This window comes from Pristis pectinata, chromosome 30 (assembly GCF_009764475.1).
Source record: "Pristis pectinata isolate sPriPec2 chromosome 30, sPriPec2.1.pri, whole genome shotgun sequence".
NCBI lineage: Eukaryota > Metazoa > Chordata > Chondrichthyes > Rhinopristiformes > Pristidae > Pristis > Pristis pectinata.
The window spans coordinates 11,398,943-11,422,067 of record NC_067434.1 but is presented as its reverse complement, the minus strand read 5'-3'; the positions used below and the strand labels follow the sequence as shown (position 1 = coordinate 11,422,067).

At 41.8% G+C, this 23,125-nt stretch overlaps 1 protein-coding gene across 3 annotated transcripts in view; it reads right to left on the bottom strand.

The window, feature by feature from the left end:
• The window catches only part of LOC127584612 (wings apart-like protein homolog), a 154,945-nt gene that overhangs the window by 31,728 nt on the left and 100,092 nt on the right, over nucleotides 1–23,125 (bottom strand). For all 3 annotated transcript variants that reach the window (XM_052041401.1, XM_052041402.1, XM_052041403.1), the window contains exons 8-12: nucleotides 22,479–22,590; nucleotides 21,773–21,997; nucleotides 19,435–19,546; nucleotides 17,783–17,880; nucleotides 14,522–14,598 (exon numbers count right to left, since the gene is read on the bottom strand). In XM_052041401.1, coding sequence (XP_051897361.1) covers nucleotides 14,522–14,598; nucleotides 17,783–17,880; nucleotides 19,435–19,546; nucleotides 21,773–21,997; nucleotides 22,479–22,590 — 624 coding nt within the window. The remainder of the gene's footprint in view (nucleotides 1–14,521; nucleotides 14,599–17,782; nucleotides 17,881–19,434; nucleotides 19,547–21,772; nucleotides 21,998–22,478; nucleotides 22,591–23,125) is intronic.

Genomic DNA, 23,125 nt, shown 5'->3' with positions numbered 1-23,125 from the left:
TATATTGCTGTGGAAATGGAATCACATACTGGTCAGACAGACAATGTAAAAATAACAGAGCACCTTACCCAAAGAACACGAGTAACTAAGTTTGAGATAGTCTCAGCTTTCTGGTTTCCAAAATTGATACTAGTTTTTACCATGGATTTAATTAACTCAATTTAAATTTCCGCACTGCTGATGTGGTGTGAACCCGTATGTCGAGGTCATTAGTCTAATTCTCTAGATGACATGACTACCAAAACATCCTGCATATTCTCAATAATTCTGCATTTTTAAAAAAGACATGACAAACTGCACAAACGTAAAGCACTGCGGCCTTCTGAATGAGTGTTTGACAGTCAATAATAATTTATTCCCAGTGTATTCAGCACAGACAGCTCTTTGAAGGAGCTATCCACTTGGTTCCATTACTTTACTCTTAACCCACAACCTTGCAATTTTTTCTTCTGTCATGCATTTATCCAATTTCCTTTTCAAAGTTAATATTGAATCCACTTCCATCAGCTTTTCATGCAGTGTATTCCAGATTATAACACCTCTCTGCAGGTTCTTCTGTTATTTACCTTGTGCTCTATGGTTAATCACCTTAGCACTGTGGAAAACAGTTTCTCCTTATTCATTGAAAATCCCTCAGAATTTTGAACAACTTTATTACATCTCCACTTAATGTTCCCTGCTTGGAGGAGGATGCCCAGCTTCTCCAGTCTTTCTAATAACCCCGTTTAAGCTAACAAGTTTAGAAAGGTGAGTTTGGTTTTCTCACTGCTATGATCCGATTTCGTTAAATGCCCAAGTAACAAGCACTCTAAGTAATAAGTAAAGACGTTGATATGAAAAGTCGAATCATGGTAGTTACTGATCAGTTATTAAACTGGTTCAGCCTCAAAAGCAGAGTCAGAGTACCCTGACAGCTGGCTCACCTACATAGCCTCGCCACCACATACCTCGTTAGGAATAGGTTGGAATATTCATTACTTGCCTGATGAATCTGACAACAAGTAGGATCATCACCAATTCTACCGGACTCTATTTATCCCTTCCTCAACCAGAACATTGTGTACAACCTACATGGTGAATGCCAGCACACTGAGCATTTCTTCACTACCACCTAATGCATTGGGACTTCTACCAAGGAAAGTCAAGCAATGTATTATGGGAATAACCACAACTTGAGTGATACACTAAAGGAATCACTACCACAGACTGAAGCAGTTCAAGGATACAGCCAGTATCAACCCAGGGACCCAAGATTAGGCAACAGATGTCAACCATGCTAGCTTTACCACCATCCCAATAAATCAGTCTCATGAATCAGTAGTGGAGCTGCTTTGGAGGTGCTTGCTACAGGGAAGAGGCAGCCACAATCCTCCAAAGACCAAGCGACAGTGTTTTTTGAATTGTAGGGAAGGAGACGATGATGAGAGCTGAGCACATAAGCAATGTACTTGAAGATAAGCTTAGAAGTGGAGATAAAAGAACAAAATGCTATCCATGCCATCCAGGCAAAAAAAGGCTCATTGAAGAGTTGGTGGACAAGTAATGAAGTTAACTTACAATCTCAACATAGTTTAAGATAGAAATAATTTTAAAAATGTGACACGAATATGATTAACTATTTTTTACTGGTCCTTACCTTCCTGATAATCTAATCCCCTCTCAATATAAATGTTGGCACAGTTACTGAAATAGGAAGCACAGGGAGGGTTCTTTATGTCAGATCTGTTTCAGTGTCTGGAGGAGCTCCAGTCTTTGATGAAATTAGAGAGAAGCAGATTCACAATGGGCCAATATATATGCTGCACAAAATAATTCAGGAACATACTTGGAGGCCTCAAAGCAGAAGGTGGCAACACTTGGGTTCAATACTAACACTCAAGTCTCCCATGTTTTTATTAAATCTAGAATTTCTCCACCAGCCCCGTGGCCTTTGCAAGATATCTCAGCAGAAAACTGATCTACTGAGATTGAGACAGGCAACTGCTACCACACTGCTCAAATTCAGTTTCCACAATTGACAAAACAAATAACAATATTAAGATTGGGAATAACCAAGTCACTTCAGGCTGGAAATCAAAGCCTGACATCCCTAGAGGCAGAATTACAAAATCTACATAGATGTATAGCATCTACTTCATATGACCTTGCACCTTATTGTCTGCTTGCACAGCACCTTCTCTGTAACTGTAAAACTTTATTCTGCATCTGTTAGTGTTTTCCCTTGTACTACCTCAATGCATTGATGTTATGAAATGATCTGTACAGATGGCATACAAAACAAAGTTTTTAACTGTACTTAGGTACATGTGACAATAATAAACCAATCAACTAATTAATAGATCATTTTTAATTCATTTAAATGACACGAGCTTCGTTTTTCAGGTCAGATTTTATTACCTGTCCCTAACTGGTTAAGAAAGTGGTTGTGACCCATCACCTTGAACCACTGTAATCTGGGTGGTGATTGTACTCCCAGTGCTGTTGGGTAGATGTTCCAGGACTTGCACTCATTAACAAAGAAGAAATTGATGGTGCGTGAACTGGTGGTGAAAACGACGACTTAGAAGTAGTGCTGCTACTTCCAGATGCCAGCTAACTTTATGGTACAAGTCACGGGTTTGAGAGGTGATGCTTCCAAAGGCTTAGCAAGATTTTGTAGAGCATCTTGTTGATCGTTCACAGAACAACCAGGGTGCCCCAGCAGTGGAAGGAGTGAATAATCAGGTGAAGTTAATCGCCACGTCAGCCCAAACCTGAAAGTTGTCCAGAAACCTGCTCCGTTCAAGCATGTTTCATTTCATGATCCAAGTTGTGCATGGTGAACTTTCCCAAAGGTTATTGTTGAAGCAGCTGCATGCAACTGTCCAAGGACAATGCCTTGATGAAATCCTGCAGCAATGAACTGGGGTCAAGCTCACTGGCCTCCAATAATGAACCTATTTCTGTATATGATTGGCTTCGATTTTAGTTAAGATTTCTTAACGCTATCAATGCACCCGTAATACTATTCACTCTTCACATTTGGTACTCTGCCTTTATCCCCCCTTACATCTGGACTAAAGTTATAATGATTATAAAACATGTATGTGGCACTGTTTAGCAGTATTGACTGTCACTTTACTTGCATCTAAGATTAGATAAATAGTGCAATATTTGGATTTCTCATGCATTGGATTACAGAACATATCAGGGCAATTTTCCACATTGGCTGATCATGCTACCGTACTGATTGTTTTGGAGAACATTTATTGCTGGCAGCTTCTCTTGTTTACCTTGCAGTATTTGGCCTTGGTTTTGAGCAATGACCTTACCCAAAGCATATCCTCAGTGCTTCTTTCAACTGGTGCTTAATGTGGAGAAGTATTAATTCATCAGCTGAGGGAGGGTGGCGGTGGTAATCAGGTTTCCTTGCAAGTGTTTGGCCGGACTCCATGAGATACCTGTCAATGTTGAGGACTAAACCTTCTTGAATGTATTCTTCTGGTGGGTCTGTACTGACATCAAGTAATTAATGTAATAATCTAAAGAAACAAAGTAATCAACACTTCTGTTTCCATGAAGAGGCAATGAAGAGGCACTTCTAGGTTTCCACGCAGGTGACTCAATGAAGTATTAATGCCGATAGTCATTATGAAGTAGTATGACAGTTTCACATGAAAGGCTTCACATTAAGTTGCTGATCTGTACTGTGTCAGGACAAGTAGACTGAAAGTGAAATGACACATGCAACAGGAGCACAGAGCCTGAAAGGGGACAGGTGGCAGATTCAGTAACAGCTTCAAAATGGCACTGGATAAATACTCAAAGGAGAAACTTTTACAGTGTTATCAAAAAAGGAATGGGACTAATTGGATAACTATTAAATTGCTGACAAAAGGAAGGTGCAGCAAATAACCTGCATCTGTGCTACTTTGCTGTATGGAAGCTTATCTTTTAAGTATTAGTTATTCAAAGAATTTTACAGCAGAGAAAGAGGCCATTTTGTTCAACTAGTGCATGCTTATAATCACACTACACAAGCCATCTTCCCTCCCTTTAATTGGTAAATTCTATTCTCACCCTCATGTTTAATCAAGCTTCCCTGTACATGCACCTCTGCTATTTGCCTCAACCACTCTTAGTGCCAACATCTAACTAATGAATAAAAAGTTTTTCCTGAACTCCCCAGGAGTAGTAATAAAGTTAAGAGGTTTGATTTGGTAGATAAAGACCTCTGTTATGACACAGCATTGTTTCTCGAGAAAAGAACCGCAGATTGTTCATTTTTCTTCAGGTATAATTTCTCAGTTCTGTTTCATGCACTTTAAAAAAAAGCACTTTCTCTAGCGATTCTTAACATGACTGAAGCTAAACCTGTGTACAATTGCTTGGTCTCACCAGGGTTCAACAGAAACGTCCAGAAATTTTTTGTACTTTCTTAATGCCTTCGCGGGTAATAATTTGCAATTTGTTAGCCATGGTTAAATGGGTAGCACCTTTGCCTGTGTCAAAAGGTTGTGGATTTAAGTTCCATTCAGATTTGAACACCATGATCTTAGCCGATGCCCCAGAGAGGTACTGGTGGGGCCAATGCATTGTCAGGGTACTGACTAAGATGAGATGCTAAACCAAGCTTCACCTGCTCTCTCAGGTGGGTGTAAAAGCTCCCACGACACCACTTTTAAGAGCAGTGGAGTTATCCCATGACCAATTATTTATCCTACAATCAATAAACAGGGTGCCTGGCCATTATTTTTCATGACACAAAAGGCATTCAGCCCAAGAATCTATACTGGCTCTCAGAACATTTCCATCAGTCCCATCCCCCCACTTATTTCAGCCCCAACCCCCACCCCATCCTCTTTCACATACCCATCAACTTCCCCACCCAGTTTCTGCCAGCCATCAACACCAGGGGCAATTTGCAGTAGCCATTTAACCATCAGCACATCTTAGGCGTGGGCAGAAATGGATGTTGGCGGAAATATCAGGTTGCTATTTGTGGGGGTTTGATCTGTGCAAACTGACTGTGATGTTTCCCATATTACAAATTAAATAGCCTTTAAAAGTATATCCTAGCCATAAAGTGCTCTGAGTTAACCCAAGCCTGAATCCCGTAATTATTGCAAGCTCTTTATTTTTCTTTGGATTTTAATATCTTCTGAAGAAATACCCACCAGACAAAATTTGACTGCAGTATAATTTTAGAGCTACTAAATTGTATACAATAGAGAAACTTACAACTTATTATAGCCGGTGAAATGCAGCAATTTGCATCAGAAACTCAAGCAACTGCACTGCAATCTGACATGGCAAGTTATAGAAAAAAGGTAAGCTTTCACAGTGCATATGCACGATTTAACTTTTGCCCATTTAATACGTTAGTCTATCAGACAGTTCCTTTCCCAAGAAATTCAGAGTGCATGCCTGCGTGGTGTCTTTTCCTGCAACTGGATGGAGTGCCACTCAGTGGCTACATCTAGAAAGCTGACAGAACTGGTAGAGAAAACACAGCCCACAAGGTTCCAACTGCACCACCTCTTGGTCAAAGGCAGGCAATTGGGACAGATAAATATTTCCTTTTGTGTGCCAGAGAGGGGAAGCGAGGGCAGGCAGAGGCCACCAAATTCAGAACAAAACACTGCAGATTAATAGAAACCAGGTTTTCATATCTGTCTGTCTGAGGCACTGAGCACACGGACAGCTAAACTTAGGCAAAGAGAAGCAACAAGAAAATTAAAGTTTTCTGTAAGCTGCAGTCTCCACACCTGACTCGGGTCAGATACCAGAGAACAATGATGTAAAATGATGCTTCACTGAGCAAGGGTCATTCAAAGCTGCTGACAACCACTAGATTCAGCCAACTGTCTGGGGCAACCAGAAACTTGTTGGCAACACAAATATCCTTTTCTTTAAAAAAAACAGCTGTACACAGTAGCAGTTTCAAAAAAGGAAACATGAACACGACTGATCAGAGCAGGAACGCAGCATAAAAAGTCGCCCAGCAGAACAGCTTTGAGTAACTGCCCAGAAGCAAGGTCTTTGGCAGAAGACCAGACTGAAGATTTTAAATGATTCCGCACCCCCCCCCCCCCCCCAACTCATGAGTGATGAGCAGCAAAGGAAAAAATAAATAACATTTCCTTGCCTCAAGTTGTTTTTGACCCTTGTTACTCCACTATAAAGCCTGTTGGATTAATGGGAGTGGAATAAACTCACTGACCTGGCAATGAAAATTTAACCAAGGGAGGGGTGGGCAGACAGGCTGATGACACCCTCTAATTTGTGACGCCTGCACTGCGGTAACGTTGAAGGCCTGCTTCTCCAGGTTCAAGCTCATCGAAGCTTATATTCAACTTATGCGAGTAAAGCCTGCACAATTATATGGCCCTTGACTTAGCTTTGTCATTAGTTACCAAACTCACGTTATGGAGCATGGTTAAATACATGTTAAAGACAGAACTAATTTTACAACCACTACCAGTGCTGGCTTCAACCACCTCCATGGAATTCTTACAGTACAGTTGATTTACAGTGAGAATATCACACCACTTCAGGACATGGAGCTGTGTGTGACGTTGATCACATCCTGCTCTTTGACATAGTCATGAGTAAATTAAAGGCTACAGCAGACAGGGGAACAGTGAGCACAGAAGGAGAATAAAACTTGTTAACATATGCTGGGCAAATGGTACAAGTGGGAAAGCTTCACTTTGGGTCAGACCTGTTGAAGGTGAATGGTATGCATCACAACATGACTGGACGGACAGGATCCCCCTCACAGAAGGATTACCCAGTGCTTAAGGGATAGATTTGTAAATTTGTTGGTGGGAATGGGTACCAGAACGAAATAGAAATAGGACACTAGAGGAAAAATACTCTAGAGTAAAGAAATCCGGAAATAAGGAGATCCAACGTGACACACAGAGAGGACTGTATGTGCAAAAGTGCATGGCAAATAAGATGTGGTCACTTGTGTCTGCAGTTCACCAAAGGAACTATTGCGCTGACAATAATAGAAATATGATTCCAGAAAAGGGACTAGGAAGTTAATAGTCTGGGCTATAGGTGTTCAGGAAAGACGGAAGGAAAATAGAGGGATGGAGCATTCATCAAACAAACTATAACAGCGCTGAAGAATAATGTAGTTGAAAGGGAGGCGAATAATAAAATATTGAGCCCAAGTAGAATTAAGAAACAACAGAAAATCTATTAGTCTGCTGGATGCCTTCAATAGGCTGACAAGTGGGAGACAAAGAAACAAGCTAGCAGGGAAAGCTCAGAAAGATGTGAGAATTAGAGTTGTATAAAAGAGGACATTAATTATCCAAACATATACTTGGAGAGTAACAGAGCACGTTCGGAGGGCCAGGGCTACCTGGAATGTAAACAAGAAAACTCTACCAATTAGTGTGTTTCCAGCCCAAACAGAAAACAACACAACTAAATCTAGTTCTGGGCAATGAAATGGGGCAAGAGATGTTTCATTTGGGGACAACTGGGTGATCATAAGATCATAGAATTGCAGAAAAAATTACTTCTTTGGAAGGCAGTTGATTTCAAATTGCAAAGTGATTTAGCCCAGCTTGATAAAAGTCAAAAATTGATAGGTAAAAACAAGTGTTGAACAATACTAGTCTTTCAAAGAAATTATTCAGTTACAAATTAATTCTTGAGGGAGAAAGACATGGCATCCAAAGCTAGAATTCCTTGGATGATTAAAGAATAGTTGAGATTGGAAGATCAAAGGTAAGTTTGCAACTAATGTAAAAATCACACGGTACATAAGAAAGTGAATAGTAAACAGGAGATTTTTTAAAAAATGGAAGAGGGGGATAAAAAAACAAATTACTGGCCAATGAAAATGGAAAAGCCAAAGTATTTTATGAATATATACAAAAGAGGAATCACAAGTGGGGAGGGTAGACTCAATTAGGGAATGAAAGGAGACTATTTTCTGGAGGATGTAGTATGGTTTAGGTACTAAATGAGGGCTTTGTATCTAGTTCTGCCTGTGAAGGAATAACAAAAGCACTAGAGACAGTGCACAAGATAAAAAGAATGAAGCAGTCCTCAAAATAGAGAAGCCACACTATCTGAATGAGTTGCAACCCAAGTTATGGAAAAGTGTGGGTGTTGCTGAGATTCTGACCAGAGTCTTGCAATGTTCTTTAGATACATTGTGTGCCATACAATTGAAGACACGTTAAACACAAATTTAACAAAAAAAGTAACAGATCCAGCAATTGAAAACCATTCAGATTAATGCTGTTAATGGGACAAAGTCAAAATCTGTGACAAAATTGATTGCCAATTGGGAAAATATGGGCTAATAAATGAAAACCAGCAAGATTTTTTGATGCAAATTGTGTTTGACTAACTTCATTGAGTTCTTTGATCAAGAAATGGGTGTGAATATGGCCTTTTATAATGGACGTCTGTGAAATTGAAGCCCATGGGATTAAAGGGACAGTGGTGGTCTGAATACAAAATCTGCTTGGGGTCAGAAGGCAGACGTTCTTGTTGAATGATTATTTTCCCAAAATGGAGAGAAGTATGCAGTGGTGCTCCCCAGGGCTCAGTTTAACACTTTTGTCTGGCTGACTGAAGCACAGGGGCTAGCCTCAGCACTGGCTTTATGCTGCATTCATAAATCCATTGACAGCTGGTGAATCACTGATCGCAGACTCTCAGGTCATCAAAGCTGAGAGATTTAGGAAACCAAAGGCTTGTGAATGTTTTTCATTTTCAACATTCAGTAACACAGGACAATTTAAAAACATTAAATTTTTTCATATTTAAAACAGGAACACATTCACACATGAAATAGCAACCTAAAACTAGTAGAAAAAAAACAACTATCTGCTTTTCTTATAGCAGCTACTAAATTTAGCTTTGGGCAATGAAGTAGGCATGATGTGATTCAGTGGGAGACTATTGGGTGATCATAAAATCAGAGTAAATTTAGAATAATTCTGGATTAAAGAAATTACTTCATTGGAAGGCAGCTAACTTCACGTTGCAAAAGGATTTGGCTCAGTTAGATAATGATCAAAAATTGGTAACAAAAAGTGATTACACAGTGGGAGTACTTTAAAGAGATGATTCAGATACAAACTGGACAGTCGTATGAAGGGAGAAAGGCATGGCATCCAAAGAGATCTGAATGGGGAGGATAGTGCTTGTGCCTGCAGGCTCAGCAGACAAACAGGCTTCCCAACCTGAGAAAGTGCTGCCTTGTGGACTCTGAAGCAGCAAGAGGCAGCCGCATCTGGTGACAACAAGGCGCAAGATGCCAACACAGTACTGGCAGCTAGCATTTCTACAGGGATACTCATCTACATTCTTGTAGAAGATCTGCGCCTGGATATTTCAGTAGGAAGGATGAAGAGGCAATGTAAATAAATGGTATAACTTTAAAGTGGGCACATGAACATGTTCACCTCAAGTTGTACACAAATATCTTAGAGGACAGCAGCACACAGAGGCGGCTGTTAAAACAGCACAATGGATCTACGTCTTTTAGAGAAGAGAAAGCAAGAAATTTATGTTTAATATTTTTCTAAAACACTAGAATGGATCATAGTTGTTCAATTCTGGCTGCTGCACTTTAGTAGAAATGGGAAGGTTTTGGGAGAGGGTGCAGAAGAGATTTACCAGAATTGTTCCAGAGATGTGATACAACAGACATGGAAAGACCAGGGAAAATTAAGTCAGTCTTTCCGCGCAGCAAAGGAGTTGACAGATTGTTTAATGAGGTGCTCAGAATCATGAATGGTTTCAATGGAATGGCAGGAAGGTTAGCAACAGATTTAAGGTGACCAGCAAAAGAACAAGAGAATTGAAGGGTCTTCAACTCGAATGTCAACTGTTTTCTTTCCACAAATTCTGCCTGACCTACTGAGTGCTTCCAGCATTTTCTGTTATTTCTGATATCCAGCATCTGCAGTTTGATTTTCATCGTCAAGGATTTTTTTAAAAAATGAACACATGGAGTTGTGACCTGAAATAAATTACCCTAAAAAGTAGTGGCAACAGATTGAATAGTAAATTCCAAAGAGAATTATTACATACATTTTTCAAAGAAAAGTATTCACACGACTATGGAATTAATCATATAGTTATACCCAAGAGCCAGCACTGATGCAATGGGATGAATAGCTTCCTCCTGCATTGCAGATTCCAGGATTTGAGCAGAAAAATGCAAAGGTGAACAATGGGGCTAAGGCCACCTTTACCCAACTTCTGATAAGGTGCACAGTATGTAATGAATTAAGGTTACACAAGAGATTCTGCAGATGCTGGAATCTGGAGCAACGCACACAAAGTGCTGGAGGAACTCAGCAGGTCAGGCAGCGTCTATGGAGGAAAATAAACAGTCGATGTTTTGGGCCAAGACCCTTCAACAGGACTGGAAAAGAAGAGGGCAGAAACCAGAATAAGGAGGTCGGGGAGGGGTACAGGGTGGCAGGTGATACGCGAGTCCAGGTGAGAGGGGGAAGGTAGGTGGGTGGGGAAGGGAGGATGAAAGGGAGTGATAGGGAGAAGAGGCAAAGGGCTGAAGGAGGAAGAATCTGGTAGGAGAGGACAGTAGACCATTGAATAAAGGGAAGGAGGGGAATAGAAGGGCAGATCATAAGGGCAGGGGAAGGAAAAGAGAAGAGGTGAGGGGGGGGGGGGTCATAGGAATGATGGAAAACAAAGGGGAGGGGGTGAAGAGGGGAGGGGTTACCAGAAATTAGAGAAATCAACGGTGAGGCCGTCAGGTTGGAGACTACCAAGGTGGAATACAAGGTGTTATGTTGGGTGCCCTTTTACTACTACTCTGATTCATAGAACAGTGCAGCACAGGAACAGGCCCTTCAGCCCACAACATTGTACTGAACTAATTAACTAGTAATTAAACGCCTAACTAAACTTGTCCCCTCTGCCTGCACAAGGTCCAAATCCCTCCATTCTCTGCATATTCGTGTGCCTGTCTAAAAGCCCCTTAAATACCTCTATCATATTTGCCTCCACCATCACCCCCGGCAGCGCATTCCAGGCACCCACCACTGTGTGGGGAAAAAAAACTTGCCCTCTGCAACTCCTCTGAACTTGCCCCCTCTCACCTTAAATGCATGCCCTCTAGTATTAGACATTTTGACCCTGGGTGAAAGATACCAGCTGTTTACTTTGTCTGTGCCTCTCAATGTTATAAACTTTTATCAGGTCTCCCTCCAGCCTCCACCATGCCAGAGAAGACAACCCAAGTTTGTGCTACTTCTCCTCATAGCACATGCCTTCTAGGCAGGATCTTGATAAACCTCTTCTACACCCTCTCCAAAGCCTCCACATTCTTCCTATAATGGGGTGACCAGAATTGAATTCAATACTCCAGATGTGGTCTAACCAGAGTTTTATAAAGAACATAGAACATTACAGCACAGTACAGGCCCTTCGGCCCATGATATCGTGCTGACATTTTATCCTGCTCCAAGATCTATCTAACCCTTCCCTCCCACACAGCCCTCCATTTTTCTATCATTCATGTGCCTATCTAAGAGTCTCTTAAATGTCCCTAATGTATCTGCCTATGCGTACACACACACACCACTCCGTGTAAAACAAAACTTCTGACATCTTCCCTATACCCTCCCCTAATCACCTTAAAATTATGCCCCCTCATGTTTTCACACTGGTAAAAAAAAGTCTCTGACTGTACACTTGATCAATGCCTCATCATCTTATACACCTCTATCAAATCACCTCTCATCCTCCTTCACTCCAAAGAGAAAAGCCCTATCCTCCTAAGACATGCTCTCCAATCCAGGCAGCATCCTGGCAAATCTCCTCTGCACTCTCTCTAAAGCTTCCACATTCTTCCTATAATGAGGCAACCAGAACTGAACACAATACTCCGAGTGTGGTCTGACCAGAGTACTATAGAGCTGAAACATTACCTTGTGGCTCTTGAATGCAATACCCCAACTAATGAAGGCCAACACACCATACGCCTTCTTAATAACCCTATCAACCTGCATGATAACCTTGAGGGATCTATGGACGTGGACCCAAGATCCCTCTGTTCCTCCACACTGCTAAGAGTCCTGTCATTAACCTTCTATTCTGCCTTCAAATTCGATCTGTCAAAGTGAATGACTTCACACTTCTCCAGGTTGAACTCCATCTGCTACTTCTCAGCCCAGCTCTGCATCCTATCAATGTCCTGTTGTAACCTACAGCAACCTTCTACACTATCTACAACATCACCAACCTTCATGTCATCTGCAAACTTACTAACCCACCCTTCCACATCCTCATCCAAGTCATTTAAAAATCACAAAGAGCAGGGGTCCCAGAACAGATTCCTGCAGAACACCACTGGTCACCGACCTCCAGGCAGAATACGCTCCACCTACAACCACCCTCTGTCTTCTATGGGCGAGCCAACCCTGAATCCACACAGACAAGTCTCCCTGGATCCCATGCCTACTGATTTTCTGAATAAGCTTTCCATGAGGAACCTTATCAAACACCTTACTAAAATCCATGTACACCACATCCACTGCTCTACCTTCATCAATGTGCTTTGTCATGTCCTCAAAGAATTCAATCAGGCTCGTGAGGCACAACCTGCCCATCACAAAGTCATGCCGACTGTCCCTAATCAGCCTGTGCTTCTCCAAATGCTCATAAATCCTGTCTCTAAGAATCTTCTCTAGTAATTTGCCCACCACTGAAGTAAGACTCACTGGCCTATGATTCCCAGGGTTATCCCTACTCCCTTTCTTGAACAAAGGAACAACATTTACCACTCTCCAACCATCCAGCACTAGTCCTGTGGCCAGTGAGCATGCAAAGGTCATGGCCAAAGGCGCAGCAATTTCTTCCCTCACTTCCTGTGAACCTTGGATATATCCCGTCTGGTCCTGGTGACATCCATCCTAATGTTTCTCAAAAGTTCCAGCACATCCTCTTTCTTCACGTTGACATGCTCTAGCGTATCGGCCTGTTGTACACCATCCTCACAAACGTCAAGTTCTCTCTCACTGTTGAATACTGAAGTATTCATTAAGGACCTCCCCTACCTCTTCTGACTCCAGGCACATGCTTCCTCTTTTATCCCTGATTGGTCTTACCTTCACTCATCACTCTCCTGTTCTTCACATACGTGTAGAACGCCTTGGTGTTTTCCTTAACCCTACTCACCAAGGACTTCTCATGTCCCCTTCTAGCTCTCTTAAGTCCATTCTTAAGCTCCCTCCTGGCTACCTTGTAACTCTCCAGACCCCTGTCTGATCCTTGCTTTCTAAACCTTAGGTAAGCTTCTTTCTTCCTCTTGACAAGATATTCTATGTCCCTTGTCTACCACGGTTCCTTCACTCTACCATCCTTACCCTGCCTCAATGGGACAAACCTATCCAGAACACCACGCAAGTACTCCCGAAACAACCTCCACATTTCCGCTGTGCACTTCCCCAAGAACATCTGTTCCTAATTTACACTCCCAAGTTCCTGCCCAATAGCATCATCATTCCCCCACCCCCAAATAAATACTTTCCCATATCGTCTGGTCCTATCCCTGTCCAAGGCTACGGTAAAGGTCAAGGAGTTATGGTCACTGTCTCCAAAATGCTCTCCCACCGAGATATCTGAAACCTGATCAGGCTCATTGCCTAGTACCAGGTCGAATATAGCCTCTCTTCTAGTCGGCCTGTCCACGTACTGTGTCAGGAATCCTTCATGGACGCACCTAACAAACTCCGTCCCATCTATCCCCTTAACACTAAGGGGGTGCCGATCAATATTAGGGAAGTTGAAATCACCCATGACAACAACCCTGTTATATTTTTTTTACACCTTTCCAAAATCTGCCTCCTGATGGCAACATAACTTGCTGACTCTTGAACTCAATGGCTAGACTAATAAAGGCAAGCAAGCCATATGCCTTCTTTACCACCCTGTCAACCTGTGCAGCAACTTTCAGGGTGCAATGGACTTGGATCCCAAGATCAGCCTGTACAGACAGACCTGAAGTGCTGGGTGCAAGTCCTGGAAATACTTGTGATAAGGCTACACACATAAACAAGGAGCAAATCTCCTGGTTTTGTATTAACTGAAGTTGGTTGCCCACCGTCTCTCATTACCCAGTACAATTTACTGTCTGAAACTTTGAGCAGTAAACGTCACACTTGGCAGATTGAAAGCAAAATGGTTTCCCACTCCCCCCCTTCTTGCCCCCAAAAAAATCCTGTTGCAGGGGGTTCTGATCAGTGGATTCTAAAAACTTCAAATCAGACATTTGGCAATTTTTTTCTCAAGCTCTGCAAGTGAAACATAGGGAGTTAGAGGAATTCTGAACTCCTCTGGGAACTTTTAATTACAACTGTTGTACTGATGGAAAACTAAAACTAAATATACCTTCAGATGATCTGAGAAATAAGGGTAGAGAACTCTTGGATCGAGGCACAGACAAATCTCATTTCTATCACAAACAGCAGCTAGGTAAATTTCATCTTCCACCCAAACATGTCGAGGGTTTCTTCCTTCACACACTCACCTGGCAGAAGAGATGATGAGCTGGGAGTCTTTGTACGCTATAAGGTAACCCTGGTTTTCTGGATTGTGAACTGTGACCTGTTTCAACAAATAAGTTAAGGGAGTTAGTACATTTACCTAGGTGGTACATTCAAACCTTTAGAGGGAAGTCAAGACAACATCCATATTGGCAAATGGTCTACAGACCACAAATTCAATCTCAGTATTCAACTTCTAAATCAAGGAAAACAGGACAGCAAAATGCAACACAGTGTAACAGAGATCAGCAGCCCAATCACTTACAAAGTGCATGGCATCTTGGTTTCCACTGTGTAGAGAGCCTGTGAATTTTAATCTTTATAGAAACATTGCCCTTCATTGTTTTTGTTCCAGTCAAGAGGGGGAAACCATCATCTTCTAACCCAGAACCCCTAATTGGGATTGTACGTATACTGGTGTTACATACTGAACCATTTGAAAGGACCCAATTCAAACATCTCATCCATCATCCCAACACTGGGTTAAGTTGCTAATATTGCTGTGAAGCAGCATCAGACCTGGCAACATGCCCAGTCCAGAGAAGTAGCTTGTAGTCCTCAAGGACAGGGCCACTTTTGACCTGGAAAAGTTCAGCACAATTTGACTTGTGTAGCTGATTGGCCTCGTAACTAAACCTTGGATTTTGGAAAATGCAGTTGGATGAGTGATAAGAGTGCAGCATGCATCTCCACTACGGTAGGGGCAGAGATGGCAGTTTTGCCAAATGAGACACCCCATAAAGTTCAGAATCGGCTTTCCTTCGTTATATGTACAAGCAAGTACAGAAATGGGATGGTACAGATGACTGAGGAGCCGACAGAAACGAGGGACTGATTCCCAGGGTATTAGCAGGAGAGCTGAGGGAGCTGGAGCCAGTACAGATCAGCCAGGTCTAACCTCAATAGAATTGCAGTCAAGGTGTCTGTGGGAAGATCTGCTCATGCTGTTGGAGGGAGGGGGAACGGTGAAGGAAAGAATGGAATGGACACTGGGATGTTACACAGAAGAAGAGGAAAAAAAAAGATGCAATAAAGGACTGAAATAGCACCAGAGGAAGAAACAGAATGGTTTTAGACCAGACAAAAAGACATTACATATGGGTGTAAGGTAAGTATAAGACAGATGCACATTGGCACCCAAAACAAACAAGATTGAAGAGCTGCAGGCAGTTAACTATGTGAATTATGATGTAGCAATAGCAAAGATCTGGCTACAGTAAAATAGCAAGGACTAAATTCAATGAATGGGTAGGATATAGTAGGATCTATCTGCATGAAAATTACAGATGTGCAATGATAGAATAGTGATAATGGGGGACTTCAAGAAGGTAATATTAAGAGGGTAAAGAGGAGTGTTCAGAAAGCTTTTTTGATCAATATGTTTTGGAAACAATAAGGAAGGACAGATTGGAGGATTTGGTTCTGTCGAATGAAACATATCAAGTGGAACAAATATCAGGGGACAAACATTTAAGAATGAGCAATCGTACAACGGAAAAGGATATGGATCACCAAGGTATACAGCAACAGGAGAAGGGACCATTGTAATGTAATGAGAGCGGACCTGGTCTGGATAAATTGGAATTAAAGACTAGCAAGCAAAAGGACATTTCAACAAGGGAGGCACTGCAGATGGTCCAGGTTTCTGCTAGATCATTTCTCAAGAGGGAGACTGAATAGGGCAGTTGTGCTCCTTAGACGTCTGAGGAGATAAAACTTTAAAATAAAAGGGTATGGCAGACGTCAGGTTAATAGCCAGGCCTTTAATTAAACAAGTTCAGAAGTCAAAAAAATAGCACTAGAATAAACAGGCACAATATTTAAAGTATCCAAAAAAATCTACCATGAGGCATGGAAACAGGAAATGGGCTGAAAGGGGAGAGGTGAGGCCAATCAGAAACTAAAAAGAAAATGCAATCATGGAAGCAGAGGGCATGGACGAGTTAAAAACTGATAAAGCAGAGGTACCCGGAAGTGGATAAATCACCCAGTCCAATAGAAAGCATCCTAGGTCACTGAGGAAGGTGTAGAAACTGCAGAAATATTGGCTGTGATCTTCCAAACATCTGCTGGTACAGGTTTGGTAGCTAAAGACTATGAATTGCAAATATTAATACATTTGCTCAAAACAAAAAGCGTGTAAGAATAAACCCAGCACTATAGGCCAGGCAGGTCAACCTCAGTGGAAGAAGAACTTCAAAAATGATAATCAGGGACAGAATTAACAGTCGCATGGACAAGTGTAGACTGATATTAAAAGAGGACAAAGAGGAAAGTGCAGTTGACCTCGTGTATACAAATTTAAAAAAATGTTTGAATTGCCATCAGGATTAAAATCTATGGAATTAAAAGGGCTATTGTAACACAGAAAGGAAACAGTAGCAGTGAGGCAGTTTTTTCAGATTAGTGGGAAGCATACCGTGATCTTCCTTAGGTTTGGTACTAGGAAGACTGCTTTTCTTAGTCTATATTTATGCTTTACACTTGGGTGCAAGGGGCATAACTTTCAAATATGCAGTTGACAATATTTTGAAATGTAGTAACAGAGAATAGTAACAGAGCCTAAAATGGACAGACTAGTAGGAATGAAAAGGCCACATGAGGCAGCTGGAAGTTAATGCTGAAAAATGTGAAGTATTAATTTTGATAGGAAGAACAAGAAGAAACAATATAAATGAAGGGGCATAATTCTACTGTATACAGTAACAGGACCTGGGGGTGTATGTATAAATGGCAGTGTAGATTGAGAAAGTCACGAACTGTTATAATACTCTTGATCTGTGACAAATGGGGTGTGGAGTCCAGTCCTAGGAAAGGTGATCACCTTTACTTGATCTGCAGATAGATGAGGGAAAACTTTTTTAAATGGGAATAGTTAGAACCTCAAAAGGCTTTCAGAAGAGTAGTGGAGATGGATATAGTTAGTGTGTTCAAAAGGGAATTATGTAAAAATTTGAAGGAAAAAAATTTACAGGTCATTGGGGAGTGGGACTAGATAGATTGCTGCTTCCTAGAACGGGGCAAATTACTTCCTTCTACGCTGTAAACTTTTGATTCTGTGAACTCCTCTAACATCAGAAAGCAGTATAAATGGAGTCCTTGTGTACCAATTACAGACAAGGGATGATATTCAGTGATGCTGTTTGGATATCTGGAAGAAACATTCTTCTATTCTGTCAAACACTGTTCTGAGTTATGTTCCAAATGCAAATTAAAAAGGGATGCTGTGCATCACTGACACTTACACTCTCCAACACACGTAAACAGCGCTCCGCGCCCCATAATGATGCAACCAGTTTGTCCTGCTCTTCATTTTCACTTAACTGATCCACGCATTCTTTTACTGTTAATGTAGAATAAGATTTAACTTGGTTAGGATAAACTTGTTCTCCTCTCAGACTAACTGAACTCTTTAAGTTACTGATCAGAAAACTGAACACCATCAATTCTAGAAAAATGACCCGAATGAAAATTCCCACTAGGAGGGCAAAGGGCACAAGATCAGAAATCCCTAGTCGTATCAAAATCCACTGAACTGGCATGTAAAGATACATTTGTATAACAAGAAAAATCTTTGCAACACATCCAACAGATAATTCTTAAGCAAATAAAATTAGATCCAAAAATATGAATTTTACATAACTGATTACCTTAATAAGGAGGCCTGAGAAGCCAGGACCCCCTGAAATAGGGCTGCTTCAATTGAGACCAGGACCACCTGGGAAACCTGAACCAGCTCCTCACAATAGAGCTGCTCACCTCAAGACCAGAACCACCTTTACTGTTGTTTCCCCTCAATTCCACTTCATAGGAGTGCCCAAAGGATGATTCAACTGTCCACCCACACCCACCCTTTGGAGCCGTTCTGTTCGCTCACTGATATTAGACACGAGACCCAGAAAACACTTGGACCAACCACCACCCCAATACCATGGGAGACCAGGATCACACACCTCTCCACCAGGACATCAACGTCTGCTTCATACTGTCCATATTAGATACTAGTCACAAGGGACAATGAAGCTGAACTCCTCCGGGATTAATCCAGAGTTGTATGCTGCCAATGAACTAAAAGCCATTGTTCATAAATGAAGAGGAGAAAACAAGTCTTGGCAATATTTTCCACCATCTAAAGTAGTGAAAGCAATCATCCAGCATGTAGATATGCCCAGCACCATTAACTCAGATGGACACATCTATAAGGGAGGATGGCCACATTGGCCTTGATATACTCAACTGCAGAGCATATTGTATTCCTGTATGGATAGACAGCCACTATAGTAAGATGCTGAATGTTCAACCATCGTGCTCAAATTGTGGGAGATCCCAGGGATACACCACGTTTAATACCAAACACGAATGGAAGTCTCAATGGAGCAAAAATGTCTGGAGCAACCTGACAGAAGCAGTACCTGGACAAGATATCCACTACTAAATTTATGAACAAAACCAGAAAAGGCTAGAAATATCCAGGCAGCAACTGATGACAGAAACAGAGTTAATGTTTGAGGTTGATGACCTTTCAGAATTGCATCTTTCTTCACAAATGCTGTCAGCCTGTGAATATTTCCAGCATTTTCTGCTTACATTTCAGATTTCCAGCATCTGCGTTTTATCGCTTTTCAATCATAACTCATGAACACCCCCTGAACTGGATCAGGAAATTGATGAAAATTCAAAAACCCTAATTACTGCTAAAGAAGTCAATGGAACACATTATCAAACACTGCCCACTCAATTACAACAGATGCCATAAACAAGCTTCAAAACCTGGACATTAATATATAACCATTGCTACCACTGGCATATGATAAAAGGGAGAATTTTGCCCGTATTTGGAGAGATTCTGCGTAAATCTACGAGTATCCACTCTAAATGTACACATGTAGGCATGTACCTTTGTCCACAATATGATCCAATCCTCCCAGGAGTCTCAATTCCTCTTTAAACCAGTCTCCTGCCCGTTTGGACGTGAGGGAAAGCAGTGTCTCCATTGCCAAATGTCCCGTCTGTCCAAGAGAAAACAGATTCAGCTCTAAAAGCAAGAAAGGCACAGCACATTCCCACAAATTCTTCAATTGCACCTGGTCCCACAAAATAACACAACATTCTGTTGGGCAACACTAGCAGTAGACATTAGTCAGATATCCACAACCACCTAACTGTTCTACAGCAGACAGCTTGTGTCTCTTCTCCCCTCTCCTAGCTTAACACTTCGATCTTTTCCTGACCTTTGAGAGTATGATACCCGCGAACATGAACAATGAACATCCGAAGTCCAACCTCATTTGATTCCCTTCTCACCTGGCCTTCTGTGCTGGTAATGATTAAGAAAATCTTGATTTCAGACTACCTTTCCCAGTCCTTGCCAAATCCTGATGTAGTAGCCTTGGTTTGTATTGTTTAACCCCCTCAAGACAGGTGATAGCCCCAAAACATTGAAAATGCTAGTGGGACAGAATCCACAAAGCCAGCAATAGTGCAGTGCACCCAAAATATAAACCTGTCCTTTTCCCTCCTGTTCCAGTTTGATTGTACAAGTTTACCCATCATTTGTAACTGGATAATTAACAGTTTTGGGTTAAAACTTTTGGATATAAAAACTCAGTGGACTTACTGAAACATGCTGCTTTAATGATGGCAAAGCAGAGAACTCTAATCAGTTGGATGGTTGCATGAATAGCTTCAACTACCCAGTTCAAATGACTTCTCACGTTCAAAAGAACACAACAGGCAGATAAAAAGGGAGAGATGGAGGAGAGAGGTGGAATTGGAGCAATTTTGTTTCAAATTTGGAAGTGGAAATCACAGAAAGGCTGCAGCTCCTGAACAGTTGCACGCTCCCACAACTTAGCTCTGTGGTTGCTCAGTCTATCAGTCTCCTGTGGCCCTCTCCTCCCCCAGCAGTTTTGCATCTGTCGCCCCTTCCACCTTCAGCTTCATCCCTTCTCCCACCTTCAGCTTCATCCTCCACCCCAGCATCTCCTCCCTGTGGGGGCCCCCCTCCTCTTCCTCAATCCATTTCTTCCACAACGCACACACTGTCCACTATAACAATTGCTTCAAAGATCCTAATCAGCCTCTCTCTAACCCTACTTACCTTATAAATCAAACCCACCATTCCCCTCCTCTTTCCACCATCGCGAGCACCCTCCTCCTCCCTCTCCATCGCCAAGCTCTACTTCCTCCTCCACCCACCATTCACAATGTGACTCCAGCAACGGTTTTACACCCCGGCACGCAAAGCCGAGTTTGCTCGGCTTGGGTAAGGATGTCTGAAAAGATCTTTGACCGAGTTCTTCACTTGAGCTTAGAATACCATTTTTAAAACAGACTAGCAACTTTAACTGCCAGCTGTCAAGCTGTCAGCCAGCCTTAGCATCAAGTGCAGAATGTCCACTTAGATTAACTGATGCTTTGTCAAGAGGTTTTTCTGTAAAGGGTCTTCCAAGATAACAGCGTATAGAGCAAAAGGAGACAAAGCACTATAAAAATGCAATTTTAAGTGCTTTTTTTGTGATCTTGTCGTCACTAACAACATCCATTGTCCACGCCCAATTGTCCCTGAATTGAGTGGCTTGCATTTCAGAGGGTATTTAACATCCAACCACATTGGTGAGTCTTGAGTCACAAACAAGCCAGACAAGGCAAGGATCGTAAGACTTCATACCCAGTAGGATATTAGTGAACCAGGTGAAGTTTTAAAGCTACCCAGTAGCTTTTCTTTTGTTGACATCTTCACTAATAAGAATCTCTTCACAGAATTCCAGCTTGCTAAGTGATTTTAAATTCCACAGTTGCCTTGGTGAGATTATCCTCTGGACTACTACTCCAGTAATTTAACTGCCTCGTCACCACTGTGCTGTATTAACAGGGCAAATTTTACGACAGACTTTCCATAATGCTGCTTTAGCTGGGCTTTGCTGCAATGCTCGAGTCAGAGTCTCAACAGCAAAGCTTCAAAGGTAACAAGGTGTATAGAGACGTTTGTAAAAGGTCAGGGTGGGACATTATAGTCACTGTACTTTACTGGCCTGGGAGGCAGCCTCACAGTATTGGTATAGGACAGCAGTTGGAGCTGAGCCAAGAACATGAACAATCACCCGATGACAATGGTCAAGTAGAGTTGTCTTCAGCAACATTTTGACTTTAGGAAGTACCAATAAGCCACTGACTGTGAAGCACCTCTTTTAAACTGTGATAAAGCAGACAGATACGAGGCAGCATCTCCTTACCGTGATATTCTCCAAGTCCAGATGCCTGTTGTGAACAGTCTCACAGAGCTTGCGGATTTTCTCCTTTATCTTTTTCATTTCTTTCTCATTCAGTTGACGTGAGCATGGGTCCTGGTCCAACTCCAGGAGGCGAATCATCAAGTCCAGACTGGCTCGATCCAAATCCATGTTCAGTCGGTCTCGGCTCAGGATGTACATTAGTGCTGCCGTGCAAAGAGCTAGATTCTGACAATTCAATGCAAAAACTGTGAGAGACACTCAACAAACGGGCACGTACTGACAAAAGTAGGACATTAAGCACGTACACTAAAAATTCTCATTGGGGGCACGGACTTCCCACAGATGACAACAAAAACATTGATACTACATTGTTTAAATTCTACTCTATCCTTGACCACCCATCATCCCCAAAATCTCCTCTAACCTACAGATCGTTGTGCTCTTCCTGTTCTACTTATTGTGCCCATCACTGATTTTAATTGCTTCACCGTTGCCAGTCATGCCTTCAGCTGCCAAAGCTACAAGCTCTAGCATTCTCCCTTTTAAATCTTTCCTGGTCTCTCTATTTTCAAGTCCCTACTGAAACCTTGCCTATTTAACCATGTGAATTCACGTCTGTAATACTCAAAGTACTTTGGAACTTAAATGATGTGCCACAAAAGTTGTTATTGATAGACACTTCCTCTAAATATTGAGAAGATTTTACCTGGTTCTTTTGTGCATCATCCAGTGTCTTGAAGACCATGGCTACCATCCCATGAGCTCTCAGGTGCATTCGGAAACTGGGCATGGCACACTTGGTGGCCAAGCTGATAATACTGAAAGACAAAGCAAATGCAAGACTTAAAAGGGAGACACAAACCCTTTCAGGAGAAATCAGCACATTACGAATTTAAGCAAAAAACAGTGGATCTTGGAAATCTGAGACAAAAAATACCAGAAAATCCCATAAGCACTCCACAGGACAAAGAGTACCTGCGAAGAGATAAATGAAGTCAGTTTTTCAGAGTCCTGAGGGCAGCAACTTGCCCAGAGAATGAGGCACTGTTCCTTGAGCTTACACCGGGCATTGTCGAAGGCTGAAGACAGAGAGATTAAAGTGGGAGAAAGATGGAGAATTAAAAATAATAGGCAACTGAAATCTCCCTTGGAGGATTCAGCAAAGGGAATCGCGTAATCTCCTTTTGGTTTCTCCAATGCGGAGACCACACTGAGCACCAAATGTAATATACTAAATTGTTTCAACAAAAAATCTTTCCTCTTTCAGACATCAAATACTGCAAACTCCAACAGCTCCCGAATTGTAGTCCTCCCCCAGATCCGTCTACTCCTTCATTTTACTTTGACCCATTC